The sequence below is a fragment of the Myotis nattereri genome (assembly GCF_964212035.1).
Source record: "Myotis nattereri genome assembly, chromosome: 5".
In the NCBI taxonomy this organism is placed as follows: domain Eukaryota; kingdom Metazoa; phylum Chordata; class Mammalia; order Chiroptera; family Vespertilionidae; genus Myotis; species Myotis nattereri.
Genome location: NC_138080.1, coordinates 80144830 through 80167900, shown reverse-complemented (window position 1 = coordinate 80167900; position 23071 = coordinate 80144830). Strand labels below are relative to the sequence as shown.

General features: G+C 41.0%; 1 protein-coding gene and 1 pseudogene across 2 annotated transcripts in view; one reads left to right on the top strand and one right to left on the bottom strand.

The window, feature by feature from the left end:
- CDC25C (cell division cycle 25C) overlaps nucleotides 1–23071 on the top strand; it is a 32453-nt gene that overhangs the window by 1719 nt on the left and 7663 nt on the right. Inside the window, exons 2-9 of the mRNA XM_081090771.1 lie at nucleotides 4608–4831; nucleotides 5818–5927; nucleotides 6905–6950; nucleotides 8027–8060; nucleotides 8242–8331; nucleotides 9276–9374; nucleotides 14794–14952; nucleotides 22298–22399. Coding sequence (XP_080946897.1) covers nucleotides 4638–4831; nucleotides 5818–5927; nucleotides 6905–6950; nucleotides 8027–8060; nucleotides 8242–8331; nucleotides 9276–9374; nucleotides 14794–14952; nucleotides 22298–22399 — 834 coding nt within the window. The 5' untranslated portion in view covers nucleotides 4608–4637. The remainder of the gene's footprint in view (nucleotides 1–4607; nucleotides 4832–5817; nucleotides 5928–6904; nucleotides 6951–8026; nucleotides 8061–8241; nucleotides 8332–9275; nucleotides 9375–14793; nucleotides 14953–22297; nucleotides 22400–23071) is intronic.
- Nucleotides 106–2292, bottom strand: LOC308520286 (annotated as a pseudogene). Its single transcript has 6 exons — nucleotides 2252–2292; nucleotides 2042–2146; nucleotides 1245–1397; nucleotides 985–1101; nucleotides 300–324; nucleotides 106–233 (listed from the first exon to the last, which is right to left on the bottom strand). The product of its transcript is annotated as an uncharacterized misc_RNA (transcript).

Below are 23071 nucleotides of genomic sequence, written 5' to 3'. Positions count from 1 at the left end.
TGTAGGGCAGAATTTTAGATTTTTAATCGATGGGAAAGTAACAGTCGTGCAAGTAAATCCTCACTACTACATTTAGCAACAGGTCCCCTGAAAGGTATCTTTTTCCTAAATAATGTGTACCCCACTCAAATCCGGGACAGATAAGTAGCTGTGATCAGTTAGAAAGTAGAACCAGTGGTGGGGATCTTCACAGAGCCTGGGAAGGGAGGAGTCAGAGCCACCTAGTCTGCAAACTGAAAAAGAGGAGGAAAAGTTAGGTACTTAGTAAGAAAATGGGGTCAAGGGAAGATATACCTCACATTTCCTTTGCCTTGCCCATTTCCCCTGGCAAAAGAACTGGCAGGGGCCTGAAGTTACAGGAGATATGGTTTCCAATAATTCCTGTTGTGGCGCACTTACGTGCCAGGCACCTTGCTACGTACTTCAAATATGTATTCTCATTTTTGCTTACAATCATCAAATGGGGAAAAATCTTATTTGACATGAAATGGCTGGAGAGGTTAAGTGACTGCCCATGTGGTAGACAAAGGTAGTATTTTAAAAAGCAGTCTGAGGCTCTAAAGCCCTTGGTTTTCACCACTAGATCCCCCCTTTTTATTATTAACCATACTTATTAAAGTTAAATGATTGAGTATAAGAAGTTAAGTTAGCATTGGCTCATTTGAAAAACACTGAAATTGAGAGTTAAAAAACAAATCCTGCAAGTTAGGTCTCAAGCTTCACTTCAAAAGAAGATTACAACTCTTTCATCAAGTATAAAATAGCCCCCAGTGTAGCCCATTACAAACTATAATTAAATATCCTTATGCCATTTTTAGTTCTCAAGTTTTTTTACTCATATCATGGTATTTTTTTCCTGATGCCTCATTTTCCTTTTTTGTTCTTGGGCTACTAGCTTGAACCCCATCTTAATTGTGACCTCATAGACCAGACCCCATCTCTGACCCTACTCTAGTGGGTTTCAGCAGAAGATACTACCTAGGCTCCCTTCTGGTCTCCATCCAGATTCTCTTAGGGTTCCAGGGGCTGGAGCCAGTCATCCGGAGGTCATCCAAAGGGGTGGAATCCATTGGTTCTAAGAGATGAGTCTCCATTCCCTGCCTAGGAAGGCAGCAGAGTCAGAGGAGCATGCAACCTCATTCCGACTCTCCCTTTTTAGCCAGTGAAAGTTAAATCTCTGCAAAATGGGGAGAGGTGGGGCTCAGTCCACCACTCTAGGAAGAAATCAAGAATAGTGCACATACCCCTCAGCCCGCCTGCCCTGCAGAGCCTGGCTGGGCGGGTCCCAGGAATGTAGTGCTTTTCTCCATTGCCTGATCTGGGCATCCCAGGAGCGGCGGCTATATCTCCTGTTTTTGTTTGGTGTCTGAGGATGAAGTCCTGGCTGTCGTTGTGCCCTGGCAACAACAGTTATGAGTCGGACTGAGATCAAGGTGTAAGGGGCACAGCTCACTGCTTATCATGGTGAATCAGGAGACTTATTAGGGATTCTCTGAGAATTAGGTATGATCAATGCCCTCAATCCAACAGAAAAAAATCTTCAAGTCACATTAAACATCATACTTCCTAACTCCCAATATTCTTTCTTCTGGGAAGGTTAAATTAGATATTCCAATTCCCTCAGAAGTCAAGATAGATATAAAAGACAGTATTTGGCATCCCTTTCAAACACACTCTACCTTTCATACATTTAGTTTGTATGTGTGCATGTAAACTTTCATGTGATTAGGTAAATACATTTCAGTTAGCCAAGTCAGCTGGAGGCATGAGGTAAAAATGGTTGGAAAGAAAAAACTTCATAAGCAAACTTGGATAGAGGGTTTTTGTTTTGTTTTTTTATGGTGTTTTTTTAAGATAGGCTTTAAAAAAAGCCTTATCTGGACTAAGTATGACTTAACCTTGGGGCTAGGTTGCAGGAGAATTTGTTTTAGTAATACTCCAAGTTTGTGAGAGCACTCACATTCTAGTATATTCCCATCACCTGACATTGAACCAAAGCCACTTGACTGAGACTCTTGTGACTACCCACAACAACACTCACTTGGGGACCTGCTGCAGAAAACACTGGTAACCAGGTGTGCGCTTGCCATAATCTATCTGCTTTTGCCGCCGCTGTAGGACAATTTCATCTGTTTCTACCTTCCACCTGCGGGGAAGTATATAGTGGCCACATGAAGTGTCATTATAATTATCAAAGCAGAAACCAACTCACCCCACACTCCCTGAATCCCAGTGTGATTTTCAAACTCACCTGGCATGGCAGGGCTCTGTGCTGACTCCCACACTCACCATTCCTACCCTAGAAGGTAAAAACTCTGCACACTGCTCCTTTCTGGGGAAACAAATTCTACAGATGAAAAGGGTATTTTAGGACAATACCCAACTGACTATACTGCACCTCTAAGCCACTACTATCACCAAGATCCTGAGACTAGATAAAAGTTGTATTTCTGACTGACTGTTTTTCAAAGATAAAGGTTGCATTTCTGATTTGTTTCCCAAAGTGTAGTCTGCAAGCCATCTGCATGGGTAGCACCCAGGGACCTCGATAATTCCTGGGCCCCATTCTAGACCTATTGAATCATCATTTTGGGGACCTGTATTTTAAATAGCTCCAAGTTTATTTTAAGTATTTTTTATATTATTATGGAAAATTCCAAATATGCAGAAAAGTAAAGAGAATAGCATCATGTTTTGCTACTCAAAGTATGGTCCCTGTAGCACCTGCATCAGCATCAGCTAGAAGTAAAGAATCTTGGGCCTCAACTCAGACCTACTGAATCAGAATCTACATTTTAACAAGATCCCCAGGTGATTAGTATACAGATTAAACTTTGAGAGCACTGATATAATGGATCCCCAGTTACCTATCACCCAACAGTCATGGCTAATTTTGTTTCATCCAGACCCACCACCACTCTCACAGGAGTATTTAAAAACAAGTCCCCAAAATTAATAATAATTCTTGCCGGGCGTGTGTGGCTCAGTGGTTGAGCATGGACCAGTGAAGCAAAAGGTCATCTGTTGGAAGCAAAAGGCACATTGCAGGCTCGATCCCCAGTAGGGGGCGTGCTGGAGGCAGCCCACCAATGATTCTTATCATTGATGTTTCTTTCCCCCTCCCTTCCTCTCTGAAATAAAAAATATATATATATTTAAAAAATCGCTCATCATTGAGGTTTCTATCTATCCTCCCTTCCTTTCTCTAAAATCAATAAAATCTTTATTAAAAATTAGATTCTTTTAATATCACCTAATTAATGTTCAAAGTTCCATAAGCAACCAAATTTTGAGATCCTTTGAATTGTGATAAAAATTATGCCAAGAAATAATTCAACTCCTCTGCTTTCCCTGAAAAGGCACTTCCTTTACTCACGTAACTTAGCGTCTCAGAGCTGCTGCGCGCTAACCGGGAGCTCTTACTAGGAAAAGCTCTTGGAAGGGGCCCATGCCGCTTAGCATAAACACACACACCTGTTTCGCTCCAGCATCTGCCACTCCCGCGGCAAATGCTCCATCTCCAGCGGAAGGGTAGCAGACTAAGAGGGGTAAAGTCCTTATAATACACGAGAAAGAAGCAAGGAAAAAAGAAACGTCTAAAACACCTTCTTGCCAAACTAATTCCTCCAAGTATTAACCGCAGGACATCGCCACCGCTAGCGAGGTGCTATTTAAATCTCCCCGGGTCCGAGGGGCGGAGCGAAGGGAAATTTCAGGAAGGGCGAGGCGATTGGCCACAGGTAAAGCCAATGGTACGCCAGACTCGTGTGGGGCGGGGCTGACTAAGCCGCTGGCCGAATTCTGGTGGGCCAGTCGGCATCCTGCTCTGGCTGTGGGGTGGGGCAAATTGTGCTCCTACCAGCGCAAGCTCACCGCCCCCCCCCCCCCGGTGATGTACGAGCCAAACGATTGGCTGGTAAGGTTCTGGGCGGGCGCGGAGATTGGCTGACGCAGCTTAGAGGCGAGCGGGATAGGTTATTGGGAGGGCGGTAGGTTTGAATGGTCAAGACCTGTGGCTGTTGTTCTGCTCCGAGGCGGTAACATCGACCCTCAGCGGAGAGAAGCGGCAAAGCCCATCCCGTCGGGAAGTAAATTTGTAGTGTGGTTCAATTGCCTCCTTTCCCCCGATTTTCTTTAATTCTGCTCCAGTCTTCGCTTGTGACTGATCCCCACCCACTTCTCTTTCTCCGGAAGGTAAGTAAATCTCAGACTCAAACTTGAGGCAAGACCAGAGCCTTCTCTGCGGGAACCACAGCCCCACAAACGGAAAGTCAGGGGACCGAAGTTAGGAGACCGGGTTAGGAGAACTGAGTTCCTTCGGGTCAGGAGTCACGAGCTGCGGCTCCAAACAAGTGAAAGCCTTCTTTTTATTTCCGCTTTAAAGTCTTGGGGTTTCCTCCCGGGAAGTTCAGGTTCCAACGAATAGGCCAGGCCGCTTCGGGCAAGTGCGATTTCACCTTCCAGCCAAGTTGTGCGTCTCCGTTTGGGGATGCCCATCCTCCAAGACCGCTCCACGTGGCCACTGCTGGGAAGGGTGGATGAGGCTGTGACAGCTGAACCCTCTGTGATGGGCCTGGATAGATGACGGTCTCCTTCCTCTTTGCTAGGCTTTCTTTCTTCCTTAGTCCTCGGAGACCATGTCTGCAGAACTCACTTCATGCACAAGAGAGGAAGGAAGTCCTGGCACAGGACCCAGTTTTAGATTCCACCAGAGGAAGATACTAAACTTGCTCCTGGAGAGAGACGCTTCCTTCACCATCTGTCGAGATCTCCCTGGAACTCCAGTGGACAAACTCTTTGGTGATTCTGCAAACCAAAGCAGTTTGTCTGGGTAAATCCCCCTTTCACATCTTACCTACTTTGTTTTTCTAAACAGTTTTGTGTTTAAAAGAAAAAAAAAAAAGAAAAATTATCCTGGCTCAAAGATCTGAGTTTAAGTCTTAGTCCCTGACCAGCCATGTGACTCGACTCTTTGGACTCTCAGACTTCTTTTCTTTGACATAGGACTAATCTTATCTTACTAGGATCTTGTGAGAATCAAATGATGCGATGTCCGGGAAAAGTCTTTGAAAACTCTATTGCATTATATGAGTTGGTCACTTTATTAATATTAGTGTTACTGTACTTTAAATTTTGTCCATGCCATGCGCTGATGCCTCAGCCAGCAAAGTTGGAGAGTTATTGACTTGAGAAGTACTAGAGACTCCAGGGAAAAATCAAATCTGTGTGCTCTTGGTATACAGAGCAGACGTTGTGGGGTCAAGACCCATCCCAGTCAGTAAACTTTGGTTCTCAATTTAAAAAAAAATACTGTCTCAGTATGTTGGTGAGGAGAAAATTGGGTACAGATTATCGGAGTAGAGAAAATGGGAGAGATTTTCCTCATCCTAGTCTAAAATATCTCCAAAAGCAATTGCTTTGGACGCTGTTCAGATTATGTCATAATCATTGAGAGTTTTTTTTTAAAGAAGTTTCATGTGAACGGGAGCAGAACAGGATGGGTGTTTTCTTACCTTCTTTTTTTAAAAAAAAATCTTTATTAATTTCAGAGAGGAAGGGAGAAGAAGAGAGAGAAACATCAATGATGAGAGAGAATCATTGACTCGCTACCCACACGATCGGGGGGATCGAGCCCGCAGCCCGGGCATGTGGCCTGACCAGGAATCAAACTGTGACCTCCTGGTTCATAGTTTGATGCTCAACCACTGAGCCACCAAGGCCGGCAAGAGGTGTTTCAAATCGAGGATAACATGATCTTTGCCTTTTAAGGATATTACATTCTAATGTGATTATTGATGTACTTTTATGTCTCAACAGAGGAACCCCAAAATGTTGCCTTGATCTTTCGAATCTTAGCAGTGGGGAGATGTCTGCCACTCAGCTTACAGCTCCTGCAGACCTTGATGGAACTGGTAGGGAGAAGGGAGGTACAGGCTTCAAGAGATAGAATAACTTTTAAGGGAGAGGTCAGGATAATAAGATAGACATGGAAGGTGGTAAAAGTAAGTAGAGAGCCTTGAGGTTGGAATTCTATGGGTACCTTATAGGATTTATTTATTTATTTAAATATATATTGATTTCAGAAAGGAAGGGAGAGGGAGAGAGAGAAACATCAATGATGAAAGAGAATCATTGATTGGCTGCCTCCTGCACACCCCTACTGGGGATCAAGCCCGCAACCTGGGCGTGTGCCCTTGACCGGACTCAAACCTGGACCCTCCAGTGCGCAGGCTGACGCTTTATCCACTGAGCCAAATCGGCTAGGGCCCTGTAGGATTTTTTAGGAGAATGATCAAGCCAATGGGAAGAGAAAAGTAACATTAATAGATGTCACTTTGCATTTGAAAATTTTAGACAGGAAGGAGTATTTTGTTGACTGATTAATAATATGAATTGAAACCCACTGAATGATGGGAATGGAAATAATAAGATGAGAAGTGGGAGAGGACAACGGGAAAAGGGGACATATATAATACTTTCAACAATAAAGAATAAAAAAAGAGGATGAGAAGTTTTATAACCTAGTCTAATATCAGCAGAGGCAAAGAAACCCACATAAATAAATACTTTGTCAGTTAATTCTTGTATTTTTATAGCGTCTGAGCCCTAAAGGAATGTGTTTTACTATTCAATCATTTTAGTATTTGTTGTAATTTCCGATTTCCTGAGTGATAAGCATTCTTTTCTATTCATGAAAAAAACCTCTGTAGCTTAGTGCATTGTTTCCTAGCAGTTTGTCTTTCAGTGACACACGTAAATTCTTAAGAATCAAATAACTTGTACCATGAAATTGGTACCTAGCAATTTCAGAGGTCAGCTTTGAAATTTATATGGCTTACTGGTAAAGAAAATCAGAAGGAAAGACAGGATGCGTGGACAAGAATAATTTCGTATCTGATTGCAGGTCCTTTGGATTCTTCAGGACCTCAGGAAATACAGTTAGCTCGGAGGTAAATTCTTTTGCTAAATGAACCTCATGCTAAAGCCTTTCAGCGCTGGCACAGGGATTTTATCCTATGCAAACTCTGCAGAGTATGGAACATTCACTTTGGAGGCCTAGATCCTTCCCTTGAAAGGTTGTTAAGTTTCCCAGAGTGTTAGTTAATTTTACCCATCACACACAATCAGTATTATCTTTAAAAATGGAGGAAAATAGTGTACTGCACTTAGACATAGGCTGTTACCTGCATGTGAGTAGTGCTGTACCTTAGTGCTTAAAACTCACCGACTTAGTGTATCTAGTGTAGGCTCTAGAATCGGTGTCTGGATTCTCGTGGCCTATTATTTCACCAACTGTGACTCTGACAAGTTTCTTAACTTCACTGCACCTCAGTTTCTTAAGAAACAATGATAATGGAGATAATAGCACTTCTTATAAACAGCTATTGTGAAGATTAAATTTTCATTTAGTCCTTAGCAGCACCTACCAAAGCATTTTATAATATTTATTATTACTCATGAGGATTCTTTGTTGGAGATCTTAAAGTGTTCAGTCAGGGAATACTCAAGGAATGAAAAACAGTTCTAATTCAATTTCTTAAACTTATTGTAAGTTTTCTATTTGACTGTATTTTTACCAATACATGCAAAAAACTTCACTTTGTATTGCTTGTGTTGTCTTTAAATTGCTTAAAATGCCCTAACTCATGTAGATCAAATGAACTTCTGCGAGGGGTGATAGAAATTCCTAAAAAAAAAAAAAAAATAAACATTTGCTCTCATCAGTCACTGCTTGAAAATTAGTAAATTATAAATTGTGTCTACAAAAGATGTAGAACAAACTCATCATCTTTGAGATATATATATATATCTTATCTCCAGGATGTCACTCAACATCTTAATATTTACCACAGAGATCACCCTACGTATTGTATTGGACGAGACATATCAACTAGGTATAGGGATTCTAGAATGCAAGAAAGGACAAGTTGGGATGCCCCAAGCCACTGATGAATAACCAAACAGTATTTGGGGCTAAACTGACTGGCTTTTTTTTTTTTTTTTTTTTTTTTAATCTGATCTGTAGGAATCAACACAAGCACCTTATAAAATGCAGCCCAGTGAGTAGCTCCTCTTTCTTGGGTTTGGGTTTGTTGCTCAGGGCACATCCCACCTTCCCAGACCCCACCTGACCCTTCCCGCATGCTGAGGGAGAGTTAGATGTCTCAGGTGGAAGACAGGGGTTTCTAGCTTACTTGTGGCTGGAGGTGTTGGATGTTCTCAGAAAACTATCTTTTGTAGGGACGGCCGCTTTGTAGCACTCCAAAGGCTTTGGACCATGGCAACAAGAACAAAGATGCAATATGTAGCTCATCCACAAATAAAGAAAATGTGAGTCTTAAATGGAAACCTAGATACATAAGCAGTTATCTTCCTTTGAGTAGAGCAAGTCATCCCTATCTGAGACCTTGAGCTTGTTATGCCTCAGTATGCTAGACAAACAGCATTGCTATAGGGAAAAAAGTATGGTTTTTGTTTTGTTTTGTTTTGTTTTTTCTTTAAGATTTGACCCTAGAACAGAAACCTATCTCTAAGTCTTACACAGTAGGACATCATTACACTCATGTTTAGTTGACTGGTTTCCTTAACAAAAATCTGGAATAAGGAATTTAGGACTTTAATAAAAAACAGATAAGAATAATGTACATAACTTGTTCACAGACTATTTATTTGCATGGTTTCATGTACAAGTCTAGAGTTCTTAATTTCTTATTTCTCCTGTAATGTAGCTTTTTAGTTCCTTTTCTAGTAAACTATGGTCCTTTTTGGTCTTAGCTTCAGGCCACCCTGAGTTTCAAGTTGATATTGACCTCTCCAGAATCACTGATTCTCTAATCTCTCCAGCTAATCTCTTTTTCTAGCCATATTTTTCTTTACCCTGTCTCTCATCATTTCCTCCAGGTGATTGTCCATAAAAGATAGCTGCTGTTCTCCTTTTCTCACATTAACTAAGTGATGCCCATGTTTTTGTCTGTCCTAATCAGCTTTTTTAAAAAATTTAATATTGTCCTTTTTAATCTCCCTTTACTCATTTTTAAAAAATCTCACCTCCTCCCTAGTCAGGCTCCCCTTTTCCTTCCTTCCTTTGGCTTATGAACATAAAATTAGTATCCCCCAAAGTAAATCTACATAACATACGTCAACTTTAAACCATAATTTGTATCTTTGGGATGGAGGGTCAACTTTGATTACTTATGTGTTACATCAAATGCAGTGTTTTTGGCAGGCTTACTGACACTTGTCTTCCTCCAGCCAATGTAGTTTTTCTTATGCAGGAAAACAACACTTTGAAGCCCTTGGAATGCTGGGCACCCAGGAACCTGAAGTTTCAAAAGAAATCAGGGGGGCCTTACATGTCTCCCCTTTCTCTACTGGTGAGTCACTGGACATCGTTATCAAGGGTCAGCTGAGATGTTGTGGGATATGGGATGGTAGATCTGGATTTATGACCATTTGAATTTTTCTAAGCTGGCTTGAGTGAGAAAAGGGGTCGGAGAAGTAATGTTTGAACGGAATGGGAGGAGACATATGTCCTCTGATCTTTTTGTTTAAATTTAAGGAGGAGAAAAAGTTCTTAGTCCTTTTTAAAATTTTCTACCTTATTCTTGAACTCTTTCCCCCCTTATTTTAAGAGTACTATGTGCCCAGTGTGAAAATGATTTAAAAATATAGGAAAGTATAAAAAAGAAAATCTCTACCTATAGAGAAAAACGACTATTAACATTTTACCTCATTTCTTTTCAATCATTTAACTATATGAACAGTTGTATGAAGTTGAGGTCATACCATATTTATAACTTTATATTCTGTTTTTGTAAGTTAATATTAAAACTCTTAGTGAATATTTTTTATTAAACTTATTGGGGTAACATTGGTTAGTAACATTATATAAATTTCAGGTGTACAACTTTATCATACGACATCTGTATACTCTATTGTGGGCTCACTGTGTCAAGCCTAGTTTCTTTTTTTTTTCTCAAGCCTAGTTTCTTTTCATAACCTTGTGTTTGACTCCTTTACCTACTTGGTCCTCCTTCCAATTCCCTTCCCCTCTGATAACCACCATACTGTTGTCTTTATTTTTTAGTTTGTTTTTTTGTTTGTTTTGTGTTGTGTATTTGTTTGTTGCTTTTTGTCTTATATCCTACATGTGAGAGAATTCATATGGTTCTTGTCTTTTCCATCTGACTTAGCCTGATAGTCTCAAGATCCATACATGTTGTCAAAAATGGCAATATTTCATCTTTTTATGCCTGAGTAGTATTCCATTGTATGTATGCACCATATCTTCTTTATTTATTTATTTATTTATTTATTTATTTATTTTTAGTAAATCTTTATTGTTCAGTTTATTACATTTGTTCCTCTTTTTTTCCCCCCATAGCTCCCCTCCACCCAGTTCCCACCCCACCCTCTGCCCTTACCCCCCTCCCACTGTCCTCATCCCTAGGTGCACAATTTTTGTCCAGTCTCTTCCCGCATCTCCCACACCCCTTTCCCCACCAAGAATAGTGAGTCCATTCCCTTTCTATGTCCCTGATTCTATTATAATCACCAGTTCATTCTGTTCATCAGATTATTTATTCACTTGATTCTTAGATTCACTTGTTGATAGATGCATATTTGTTGTTCATAATTAGTACCTTTACCTTTTTCTTCCTCTTCCTCTTCTTAAAGGATACCTTTCAGCATTTCATATAATACTGGTTTGGTGGTGATGAACTCCTTTAGCTTTTCCTTATCTGTGAAGCTCTTTATCTGACCTTCAATTCTGAATGATAGCTTTGCTGGATAAAGTAATCTTGGTTGTAGGTTCTTGGTATTCATCACTTTGAATATTTCTTGCCACTCCCTTCTGGCCTGCAAAGTTTCTGTTGAGAAATCAGCTGACAGTCGTATGGGTACTCCCTTATAGGTAACTGAGTTTCTTTCTCTTGCTGCTTTTAAGGTTCTCTCTTTGTCTTTTGCTCTTGGCATTTTAATGATGATGTGTCTTGGTGTGGTCCTCTTTGGATTCCTTTTGTTTGGGGTTCTCTGCACTTCCTGGATCTGTAAGTCTATTTCTTTCACCAGGTGGGGGAAGTTTTCTGTCATTATTTCTTCAAATAGGTTTTCAATATCTTGCTCTCTCTCATCTTCTGGCACCCCTATAATTCTGATGTTGGTACGCTTGAAGCTGTCCCAGAGGCTCCTTACACTATCTTCGTATTTTCGGATTCTTTTTTCATTTTGCTTTTCCGGTTGGGTGTTTTTTGCTTCTTCGCATTTCAAATCTTTGCCTTGATTCTTGCGCTCCTCTGGTCTGCTGTTGGGAGTCTGTATAATATTCGTTATTTCAGTCAGTGTATGCTTAACTTCTAGTTGGTTCTTTATCATAACATCGAGGGTCTCATTAGATTTCTTGAGGATCTCAGTAACTTTATCGGCGGCTTCTAGACAGTTCTTGAGAGACCTTAAAAGTGTGCTTCTGAACTCAATATCCTCCATTGACCGTTTTGTCCTGTTTCTTTGTCTCCGCTTTTTTTTTAAAATATATTTTATTGATTTTTTACAGAGAGGAAGGGAGATAGATAGATAGTTAGAAACATCGATGAGAGAGAAACATCGATCAGCTGCCTCCTGCACATCTCCTACTGTGGATGTGCCCGCAACCCAGGTACATGCCCTTGACCGGAATCGAACTTGGGACCTTTCAGTCTGCAAGCCGACGCTCTGTCCACTGAGCCAAACCGGTTTCGGCCGTCTCCGCATTTTTTATGCTTTCTTGGTGCACCCCCTAGTGGTCTTTGTGCGCAGTCTTGTTGTAGTTAAGCCTTGATTGTTGTAGTTAATACTAGGGGGATTTGACCTCCGGGCCAACTGGCTGTGAGAATCAGCTGTGTCTGCAGTGGGAAAACTTCTTTCCTCTAGGGAGGTGCTAATCTAGCCTTTGCCTGAGGCTATCCAGCAAATGGCTCTGTGCAGGGCTTGGGCTGGACGGGTCGCACAGGATCAACAGGGCGGGCGGAGGGAGCAGTTATGGCTGCTCTCAGTCCTGTCCCCAGAGGCTCTGCCTCTCAGAGTCCCAGCAACCGCTGCAAACCTCGGAGAGAAAGCTGCCCTCACGTTCCGACCGATGCTAGATAGCCCCGCTTCTCCTGTTTGAGTCTAGGTCCCTAGAGACTTGCCCAGAACTGGAGCTCAGAATCTGAGACTCCTTCCCAATTGAAACGGACAACCGCGCCCTCAGCTACCAGCCCTCTCCGCGCATACCTCCGCACCTTTGTATTTTCCGCACTGCGCCTCCTCTGAGTCTCGTATGCTGTTCTCTTTCCTTCCAGTTGAAGAATTTCCCCTCAGCCAGCTTTCCCGTGGTTCTGGGTGATGTCCGTTCAGTCTTTTACTTGTATTTGTGAAGTGGTTGTTCGAGGTAGCTAACTCCGGTGTTTACCTATGCCGCCATCTTGGTTTTCTCCCACCATATCTTCTTTTTCCAATCACCTATTGAAGGACCCTTGGGTTGTTTCCATGGCTATTGTGAATAAAAACATCATCATTATTTTTTTAATCCTCACCTGAGGATACATTCAGTGATTTTAGAGAGAAAGGAAGGGAGAGAGAGAGAGAGCATGAGAGAGAAACATCGATGTGAAAGAGAATCATCAATTGGTTGTCTCCTGCATGCGCCCTGACCAGGGATCGAACCCTCAACCTAGGTATGTGTGCTGACTGGGAATCGAACTCACAACCTTCCAGTGTATGGAACGATGCTCCAACCAACTGAGCCACCTGGCCAGGGCTAAAAACATTATTTTTAATGGATGTTTTTATTCCAATAAATGGACCATAATTTATGTATGTACTTCGCTATTGTTGGATACTTAGTGCTATACAAATTTTGCTTTTATAAATAATGCTATTACATAAGTTCTTGAGCATAAATCTTTGCCTACATTTTAGATATTTTTTCTTTAAGATTAGTACCAAGAATTATAATTACTGGGTTAAAGGGTATAAATATTTTAAAGATTTTTTATACATATTGCCAAATTCCTTTCAAAAAAGTTATGAGTTTACATTTTTATGAGCAGTCCATAGTTCATGTGGATAAATTGTTTGTTTTTAATATATTTTTATTGATTTCAGAGAGGAAGGGAGAGGGAGAGAGAGATTGAAACATCAATGATGAGAGAGAATCATTGATCGGCTAGCCTCCTGCATGCCCCCTACTGGGGATCAAGCCTGCAACCTGGGCATGTGCCCTTGACTGGAATCGAACCCAGGACCCTACAGTCCACAGGCCGACACTCTATCCCAGTGGTTCTCAACCTGTGGGTCGCGACCCCTTTGGCGGTCGAACGACCCTTTAACAGGGGTCGCCTAAGACCATCCTGCATATCAGATATTTACATTACGATTGATAACAGTAGCAACATTACAGTTATGAAGTAGCAATGAAAATAATTTTATGGTTGGGTCACAACATGAGGAACTGTATTTAAAGGGCCAGAAGGTTGAGAACCACTGCTCTATCCGCTGAGTCAAACCAGCTAGGGCTGTTGTTTTTTTAAGTAGCTAACTAGATAGGTAAAATGTTTTATAAAATTAATTATTAGTGATTTCACATGAAATTAGCCATGCATAATTTCCTCTAGTGAATGGTTGTGTCTCCTTTGTCCATTTAGTTACTGGAGTCTTTTTTTTTTTTAATTTATTGATTTGAGAGAGAGAAAGAGAAAGAAATGTCCACTTGTTGCTCCATCTATCCATGCATTCATTGGTTGATTCTTGTATGTGCTCTGACTGGAGATTGAACTTGCAACCTTGGCATATTAGGACGATGCTCTAACCAACTGAGCTACAGAGCCAGGACTGGCTATTGGAGTCTAAAGTTACCCAGGCATTCATGTACTTTTAGTATACCATGAACTCAAGATCCTCCAGAGATTGGATTCTAAACTCTATCCTATGGGAAAGCCATTTAAGATATCCCAGCCTAGGTAGATAAAGTTGAGCATGTTTCAGATTTTTTGTTTATAGAGGAAGGGAAGACTTGAAGCAAATTACTACATTGTCTTTCCTATATGTGTGTGATTTTTTTAAAATGGTGAAACATATATCACATACATTTACCATTTTAACAGTTTTTAAGTATACAATCCAGTGGCATTAAGTACATTCACAATGTTCTACAACCATCACCACTATCCATTTCCAGAATTTTTTCATCATTCGGAACAGAACCTCTGGCCTTGACTGGGTAGTTCAGTTGATTAGAGTGTTGTCCCTCTATACCACGGTTGTAGGTTTGATCTCTGGTAAGGGCACATATGAGAATCAGCCAATGAATGCATAAATAAGTGGAACAACAAATCATTGTCTCTCAGGTCAGTAAATTAAAACACACATACATACACTCACAAAAATACAGAAGCTGCTGTTGGGAGATATATATATATATATATATTCATATACTTTATCTAATATATGATTTGCAAATATCTTCTCCCATTTTGTGGGTTGCTTTTTAATTTTCTTTTTTTAAAATTTATTTATTTTGCTTTTTCATTTTCTTGGTAATATTCTTAAGCTTTAAATTTTAATGAAGTTCAATTTATCCAGTTTTAAAAGAAAAATGTCATATCCAAGAAATCATTGCCAAATCCAATGTTGTGAAGCTTTCCCCCTATGTTTTCTTCTAAGAATTTTATAGTTTTAGCTCTTTTAGTTTAGAGCTTTGATTCACTTTGAGTTAATTTTTTGTATTGTGTAAGTGGCCAGGATAATTTATAATATTGTCAATGTACTTGGCAGGACAATGGAAACTTGGTGGAAAGTGAAATGAAATATCTGGGCAGTCCCATCACTGTAGTTCCAAAATTGGGTAAAAATCTAAAACTAGGAAAAGACCAGGCAGAGGAGATTTCAGATGAATTGATGGAGTTTTCCCTGGAAGATCAAGAATTGGCTAAGGTAAAGTGCTCTCTGATGGTATCTTTGCATTTTCGTTCCTTCATTCTTAAATGAACAATACTGCCTACCGAATATTTTGCAGTCACTATACTAAGTGGTAGGTCTGCAGAGATGAAGAAGACATGTTCTCTATATTCTAATGGCTACCTGACTGATAGGGTATCAGGTCACTATGGGACTCTTCTTAACTGCTGAGTGAGAAGTTCTAGTTAGTACTTTGACTAGATTACCATCAGTGTAGTCTGGTGTAAGTGATAATAGTAATGGATGGAATATACCTATTAATTCATTCACTTAATGCTGGGGATACAATAGTGACCACAATAACCCAAACAAGTCCCTGCTCTCAAAGAGCCTACATTCTAGTCCAGAGGAAACAGACAAGTAAACAAATGACATTATAATATGGCAGATCATAAAAATACTGTGGTAAAATAGGGTAAGGAGCAGAGGGAGTATCTGGATTGGGGTGACAGATATTGGGAATTGATAGGTTGCATAGGTTAGAGAGGAAGACCTCTCTGAGAGTGACATTTGAATGACGCCTGAAGCGGTGGGGGCCAAACAAACAGATATCAGGAAGAATGAGTTCTTCCAGGCAAAAGGTAAAGCAAGTGCAGTGCTCCTGGGATTGTGCTTGGCATCTTCATAGAACAGCAAGTAGGCCATGGCTGGAACAAAGTGAGAAAGTGCAGAATGGCAGATGAAGGCAGAGAATAGGCAGCAGAAAGACAGGTCATGTAGAATCTTGTCAGCCATTGTAAAGACTACAAAAGCTCTGACTCAGATGGAAGCATCTTGTCTGCTCCTGCAGTATATCTTCACTCTCTCCTGTATTATCAATTTCCTCCTCTCTCCTAGATTAATGGTTCGTTCTCTCTCTCTCTCTCTCTCTCTCTCTCTCTCTCTCTCTGTATCAGGACTCCTTTACAATCTTTATATTCTTTAAATTTTATTTTGTATTGGGTTCAGGTGTTACAATCTTAAAATTCTTGAGAACCTCTTGCCTTGTACCCTGTCTTACAGGAAAAGCACCCAGTTTTTTTCCATTGATTTTGATGTTAACTATAGGTTTGTTTTTGTTTTTTGAGAGAAAGGGAGAGAGAGAGAGAAACATCGATTTGTTGTTCCACTTATTTATGTATTCATTGGTTGATTCTTTTTTTTCATTATTAAGTTGAGACATTTTATATATTTATTTATTTTAATTCTCACCTGAAGACATGCTTAGAGAGAGAGGTCAGTGTGAAAAACATTGATAGGTTGCTTTCTGTATGGGCCCCAACCAGGGATCAAACCTGAGCCACTCCAGCCAGGCCATTGGTTGATTCTTGTATGTGCCCTGACTGGGGAATCAAACCTGTAACCTTGTGATATCGGGATGAAGCTCTAACCAACTGAGCTACCTGGCCAGAGTAGCTATAGGTTTCTTGAGATAACCACAAATGGGGTTGAGGAAAGTTCCCTTCTGTTCCTAGTTTGCTGAGAGATTCTAGGAGGAACAGATACTAGATTTTGTTAAATAGTTTGCATCTCTTAAGATAGTTATACTAGCCGAAACTGGTTTGGCTCAGTGGATAGAGCGTTGGCCTGCGGACTGGAGGGTCCCAGGTTCAATTCCAGTCAAGGGCATGTACCTGGGTTGCGGCACATCCCCAGTGGGAAATGTGCAGGAGGCAGCTGATCGATGTTTCTGACTCTCTATCTCTCTCCCTTCCTCTTTGTAAAAAATCAATAAAGTATATTTAAAAAAAAAAAAGATAGTTATACTAGAGGCCTGATGCGGGAAATTCATGCAAGAGTAGGCCTTCCATCCCCTGGCGACCCGGGCTTCCCTCTAGCCGCCAGCAGGCACCCGGACCCAGGCTTCCCTCGCAGCCCCGGCTTCGTCGGAAGGCTGTCCGGTCTAATTAGCAATTGTGCTTTTATTATTATAGCTGGGCCTTAGCCGGTTTGGCTTAGTGGATAGAGCGTTGGCCTATCTGACTGAAGGGTCCCGGGTTCCATTCCAGTCAAGGGCATATACCTTGGTTGCAGGCTCCTGGCCCTTGTCGGGGGGGTGCAGGAGGCAACCAATCAATGTGTTTTTCTCACATCGGTGTTTCTCTCTGATTCTCCCTCTCCTTTCCCCTCTCTCTGAAAATCAATGGAAAAAATATCCTTGGGCGAGGATAAAAATAAATAAATAAATAAATAAATAATAAATAAAAGATTATCATATGGCTTTTCTAACTTGTTAATATGGTGAATATATTGATTTTTGAATGGTAAAACAACTTTGTATTTCTGTGATAACCTTATGTTGTCATGTCTTTTTATATAATTTTTTACATTTGGTTTGCTAAAATTTTGTGGAGAATTTTTGTGTTTATGTTTTATAAAATTTATTTATTTATTTTTAGAGAGAGAGGAAGGGAGAGAGACAGACAGACATATAGTGATTTGTCATTCCACTCATTTATGCCTTCATTCATAGGTTGATTCTTACATGTGCCCTTATCGGGGATTGAACCCTGGCATATAGGGACCATGCTCTAATCCACTGAGCTACCCTGACAGGACACAGGGATTACTGATCTTTAGGGTGTTGTTTTTTTTAAAAAATATGTTTTTATTGATATTTAGAGGGAGAGGGAAGGAGAGAGAGAGAGAGAGAGAGAGAGAGAGAGAGAGAGAGAGAGAAAGAGAGAGAAACATCATTGATGAAAGAGAAACATTGATCAGCTGCTTCCTGCATGACCCCCACTGAGGATGGAGCCTACAACCCTGGGCATATGCCCTGACTAGGAATTGAACCGGGAAACAGCATGATTCATGGGGATGATGCTCAACCAACTGAGCCACACTGGCCAGGACTGATCTTTATTTAGTGTTTTGTTTTTCTTGGAATGTCTTTGGTATTGGTATTAGTGTAATGATGTCATCATTTGGAAAGAATTCTCTTTTTAAATTTTCTGGAAGAGTTTGTGTAGAATTGGTTTTTCTTTTTTTTTTTTAATATATATTATTGATTTTTTATAGAGAGGAAGGGAGAGAGATAGAGAGTTAGAAACATCGATGGGAGAGAAACATCGATCAGCCGCCTCCTGCACATCTCCCACTGGGGATGTGCCCGCAGCCCAGGTACATGCCCTTGACTGGAATCGAACCTGGGACCCCTCAGTCCGCAGGCCAACGCTCTATCCACTGAGCCAAACCGGTTTCGGCGGTTTTTCTTTATTTAAAAAAATATATATATTAGGCACAATTCACCAGTGAAGCCATCTGGACCTGGGCTGTTCTTTGTGGGAAGTTTTTAAATTACTGATTCGATGTCTTTACTTTTTGTACATATAGTCAGATTTTCTGTTTTTTTCTTGAGTCAGTTTCAATAGTTTTTGTCTTTTTAGGAATTTGACCATTTAATCTAAGTTTCCTCATTTATTGGTATATCATAGGATTCCCTTATGGTCTTTTTATTATTTCTATAATGCCCTCTTTTCATTTTTGATTTTATTTTATTTTTTATTATTATTTTTAAAAAATATATTTTATTGATTTTTTACAGAGAGGAAGAGAGAGGAATAGAGAGCTAGAAACATCGATGAGAGAGAAACATCGACCAGCCACCTCCTGCACATCTCCTACTGGGGATGTGCCCGCAACCAAGGTACATGCCCCCGACCGGAATCGAACCTGGGACCCTTCAGTCTGCAGGCCGACGCTCTATCCACTGAGCCAAACCAGTTTCGGCTCATTTCTGATTTTAGTAATTTGAGTCTTCTCTCTTTTTTTGTCAGTCTAGACCAGCTGACTTTTGGTTCTGTTGTTTTTTTATTCTCTACTTCATTACGTTTTGCTCTAATCTTTTTTGATTTCTTTCTTCTACTTGCTTTAGATTTAGTTTCTTCTTTGGTGGAAGGTTAGCTTATTGACTTGAGGTCTTCTTTTTTTTTTAATATATTTTTATTGATTTCGGAAAGGGAGAGGGGAGAGAGAGATAGAAACACCAATGATGAGAGAGAATCATTGATTGGCTGCCTCCTGTATGCCCCCTATGGGGTATAGAGACCACAACCTGGGCATGTGCCCTTGACCAGAATCGAACCCACGACCCTTTAGTCTGCAGGCCAGCGCTCTAACCACTGAACAACCAGCTACAGCGAAGTCTTCTTTATTATAGGCATTGACAACTATATATTTTCATCTAAACGCTAATTTAGCTGCATACTGTAAGTTTTGGTAGGCTGTGTCTTCGTTTTCATTTATCTCAAAGTATTTTTTAATTTCCATTGTGCTCTTTGTTGATCCACTGATTATTTAGTAGTTTGTTGTTTAATTTCCACATATTTGTGAATTTTCCAGATTTTTTTTCTGTTTTTAATTGCTAATTATTCCACTGTAGTCAGAGAACATATTATATGATTTCAATTTTTTAAAACGTATTGAGGCTTATTTTATGACCTGGCTATGGTCTATCCTGGAGAATGTTACAAGTATATTTGAGAAGAATATATATTCTTTTGTTGTTGGGTACAGTGTTTTATCGATGTCTATTAGGTCTAGTTGGTTTATAGTATTGCTTCAATTAGTTTTTGCGCTAATATTGCCATACTAAATATGACCATCCATGATCTTGCCATTCTTACCTGGGCCTTCCCATTTGTAGTTTCTTCAGCCTGGAACATTGATCCCATAGGCAACACATAATTTTCTCCCTCATTTCACTCTCGTTTTTCCACATATGTCACCTTATCAGAAAGGCCTTTCCCAACAAACTTTCCAACCTTAATATTTTTTCTATATATTTATCCTTCTTTACTTTTTTTAAATATATATATATTTTTTTCTTTTTATATATTTTATTGATTTTTTACAGAGAGGAAGGGAGAGGGATAGAGAGTTAGAAACATCGATGAGAGAGAAACATCGACCAGCTGCCTCTTGTACACCTCCTACTGGGGATGTGCCCGCAACCAAGGTACATGCCCTTGACCGGAATCGAACCTGGAACCTTTCAGCCCACAGGCCGACGCTCTCTCCACTGAGCCAAACCGGTTTGGCCTTCTTTACTTTTTACTTAAAGCATTTATCACTACTTACAAACAGAGTATATTTATTTGTCTGTCTCTCTTACTCACTGTTATGTCACCTAGTAGGCCCTCACAAATTGTTAAGCAGGTATGTGGATATGGAGATCGGGAAGTAAGAGCAGAGGTCTTGACTGGTGATAGAAATGTGAAGGTCATCAGCATAGAGGAGAAATTTAAAAGTATGGGTTAAAAAAAATCACCGATGGCAAGAGTGAAGAGATAAAAAAGGACCAGTACCTAGCCCCGATGAATCCAACATCTAGTAGAGATTTAATAGGCGAGGAGGCCCAACCAAGAAGACTGAGAAGGGGTAACAGAAGTAGAAGCACCACAGTTCTTTTAGTATAAGGGTTCCCAAATTACAACTAAATTAAAAAACCAGGAGGTTTTGTCATTGAAGCCGAGGAAGGAGGGATTAGCAACTCAGTGGAAGCCTCTGTGAGGTTCAGAAAGACATATGGCTAAAGAAGTGACAGTTAGATGTGGGAACATGAAGATTGTTGATGATGTTGACAAGAGCATCAGGTTGGTGCAGACAGGAGAGGGCCTGTGTGTATTGAGGAGTGCATAAGCCATGAGGAAATGGTGATGCCTTCTCAGTTTACAAAATCCTTTCCTTAAAAAAATAAATCTAGCCGAAACCGGTTTGGCTCAGTGGATAGAGCGTCGGCCTGCGAACTCAAAGGTCCCAGGTTCGATTCCGGTCAAGGGCATGTACCTGGGTTGCGGGCACATCCCCGGTAGGAGATGTGCAGGAGGCGGCTAATCGATGTTTCTCTCTCATCGATGTTTCTAACTCTCTATCTCTCTCCCTTCCTCTCTGTAAAAAATCAATAAAATATATTAAAAAAAATAAAATAAGAAATAAAAAAAGAAAAGAAAATCTTTGGAGAGTCTATACAGGACCACATGACATAAAATTAGATTAGTATATTAAAAAAATAAATAAATAAATAAATCTAAATATATTTGGCTACTTTATAACATAAGTATATGATAGTAAAGAAAGTGCAAATAAACAAAAAGAAGCTGTTGCAAATGTCCATAGTCCCACAGGCCAGAGATAATCACTGTTAACACTAGATGTTCTTCCAGGTACTTTCCTATGCAATAATTTTTCTTTTATTGAAGTAGTATTACAAAGTATTTTTCAAACCTATTTAATGATATCATGAACTTATTTTTATGTCAATGAAATTAATCTGCAACATATTTTTTATTACATAATAGTAATCCTATATAATAAAGAAATAATATGCAAATTAACCCTCATGCCCTCACAAGATGGCTGCCTATGACCAGGCCGGCACGGGTGTTAGTGAGTGACAACCAAATGACTGAACAAGCAGGCTGCGTGGGGCGACCAGGTTGGTGGGGGGGGCTGTGAGGGGCGACCAGGCCTGCAGGGGGGGCAGTTGGGGGAAACCAGGCTGGTGGGGGGGCAGTTAGGGGTGACCAGGCCAGCAGAGGGGGGCAGTTGGGGGTGACCAGGCCAGCAGAGGGGGGCAGTTGGGGGCAACCAGGCCAGCAGGGGGAGCAGTTGGGGGTGACCAGGCCAGCAGGGGGGTTGCAGTTGGGGGCTACCAGGCTGGCAAGGGGGGTAATTGGGAGCGATTAGGCTGGCAGGGGGGGCATTGAGGGGCAACTAGGCCAATGGGGGGGTCAGTTGGGGGTGACCAGGCTGGCAGGGGGGAGCAATTAGGGGCGACCAAGTGGCCAGCAGAGGGGAGCACTTGGGGGTGACCAGGCCAGCAGGGGGAGCAGTAAGGGGTGACTAGGCCAGCGGGTGGGGGTTAGTTAGGAGTGACCTGGCTGGCAGCTGGGGGGCAGTTAGGGGCAACCAGGCCGGCGGGGGGGGGGGGGGCAGTTAGGGGCAACCAGGCAGGCAGGCAGGTGAGTGATTAGGAGCCAGCAGTCCAGGATTGTGAGAGGGATGTCCCGGATTGGAGAGGGTGCAGGCTGGGCTGAGGGAAACCACTCCCCCATCCCCCATGCACAAATTTCGTGCACTGGGCGTCTAGTCTAGTATAATATCTGATACATGATTTATTTAACCAAGACCCTATTATTGAACATTTAATATATTAGTAATTTTTTTCTATCCATCCTTATAGGCAATTTTTTTGTGCATATCTTTATTTCCTTAGGAAAACAGGTGGACTTATTAGAACAGAGGGTATGCAATTTTTAAATGATTCTCCACTTCTTCCATCCCCTTATTTTTAAACTTTTAACATGAGAATTGAGGGTGTAGGGAATCTTGTCGTTTTCAGGGCTTCCGTCTAAAGAAGACAGTCTCTCTCTGTGACATTAATGCCACTCAGATGCTGGAAGAAGCTTCTAACCAGGGGTACCTGACTGGTGATTTCTCCAAGGTGAGTGTGCGTGCACCCTTTCTATATTTGAGTCATTTGGGGTCTGAATCTTTCCTTCTCTGCTTACAGAGGACACTAGGTATAATTTTTAAAAAAATAAAGAAAATGCATGTGCTATCCTGGACATTTGAAGACTATCCCTTTTATTACCATTTCTTTTTTTTTTCTTCTTTTTTTTAAAATATATTTTATTGATTTTTTACAGAGAGGAGGGGAGAGGGATAGAGAGTTAGAAACATCGATGAGAGAGAAACATCGATCAGCTGCCTCCTGCACACCCCCTACTGGGGATGTGCCCACAACCAAGGTACATGCCCTTGACCGAAATCGAACCTGGGACCTTTCAGTCCGCAGGCCGACGCTCTATCCACTGAGCCAAACCGGTTAGGGCACCATTTCTTTAGCTTAATAAAGCATTTCCATTTTTGTCCTGTAGGCTACTCTTTTTTAAAAAAAACAACACACACATTTTTTAAAAAAATTGATTTCAGAGAGGAAGAGAGAGAGAGAGAGAGAGAGAGAGAGACATCAATGATGAGAGAGAATCATTGATCGGCTGCCTCCTGCATGCCCCATAATGGGGATTGAGCCCGCAACCCAGGCATGTTCCCTGACCTGGAATGGAACCATAAAGTCCTAGTTCACAGGTCAATGCTCAACCACTGAACCACA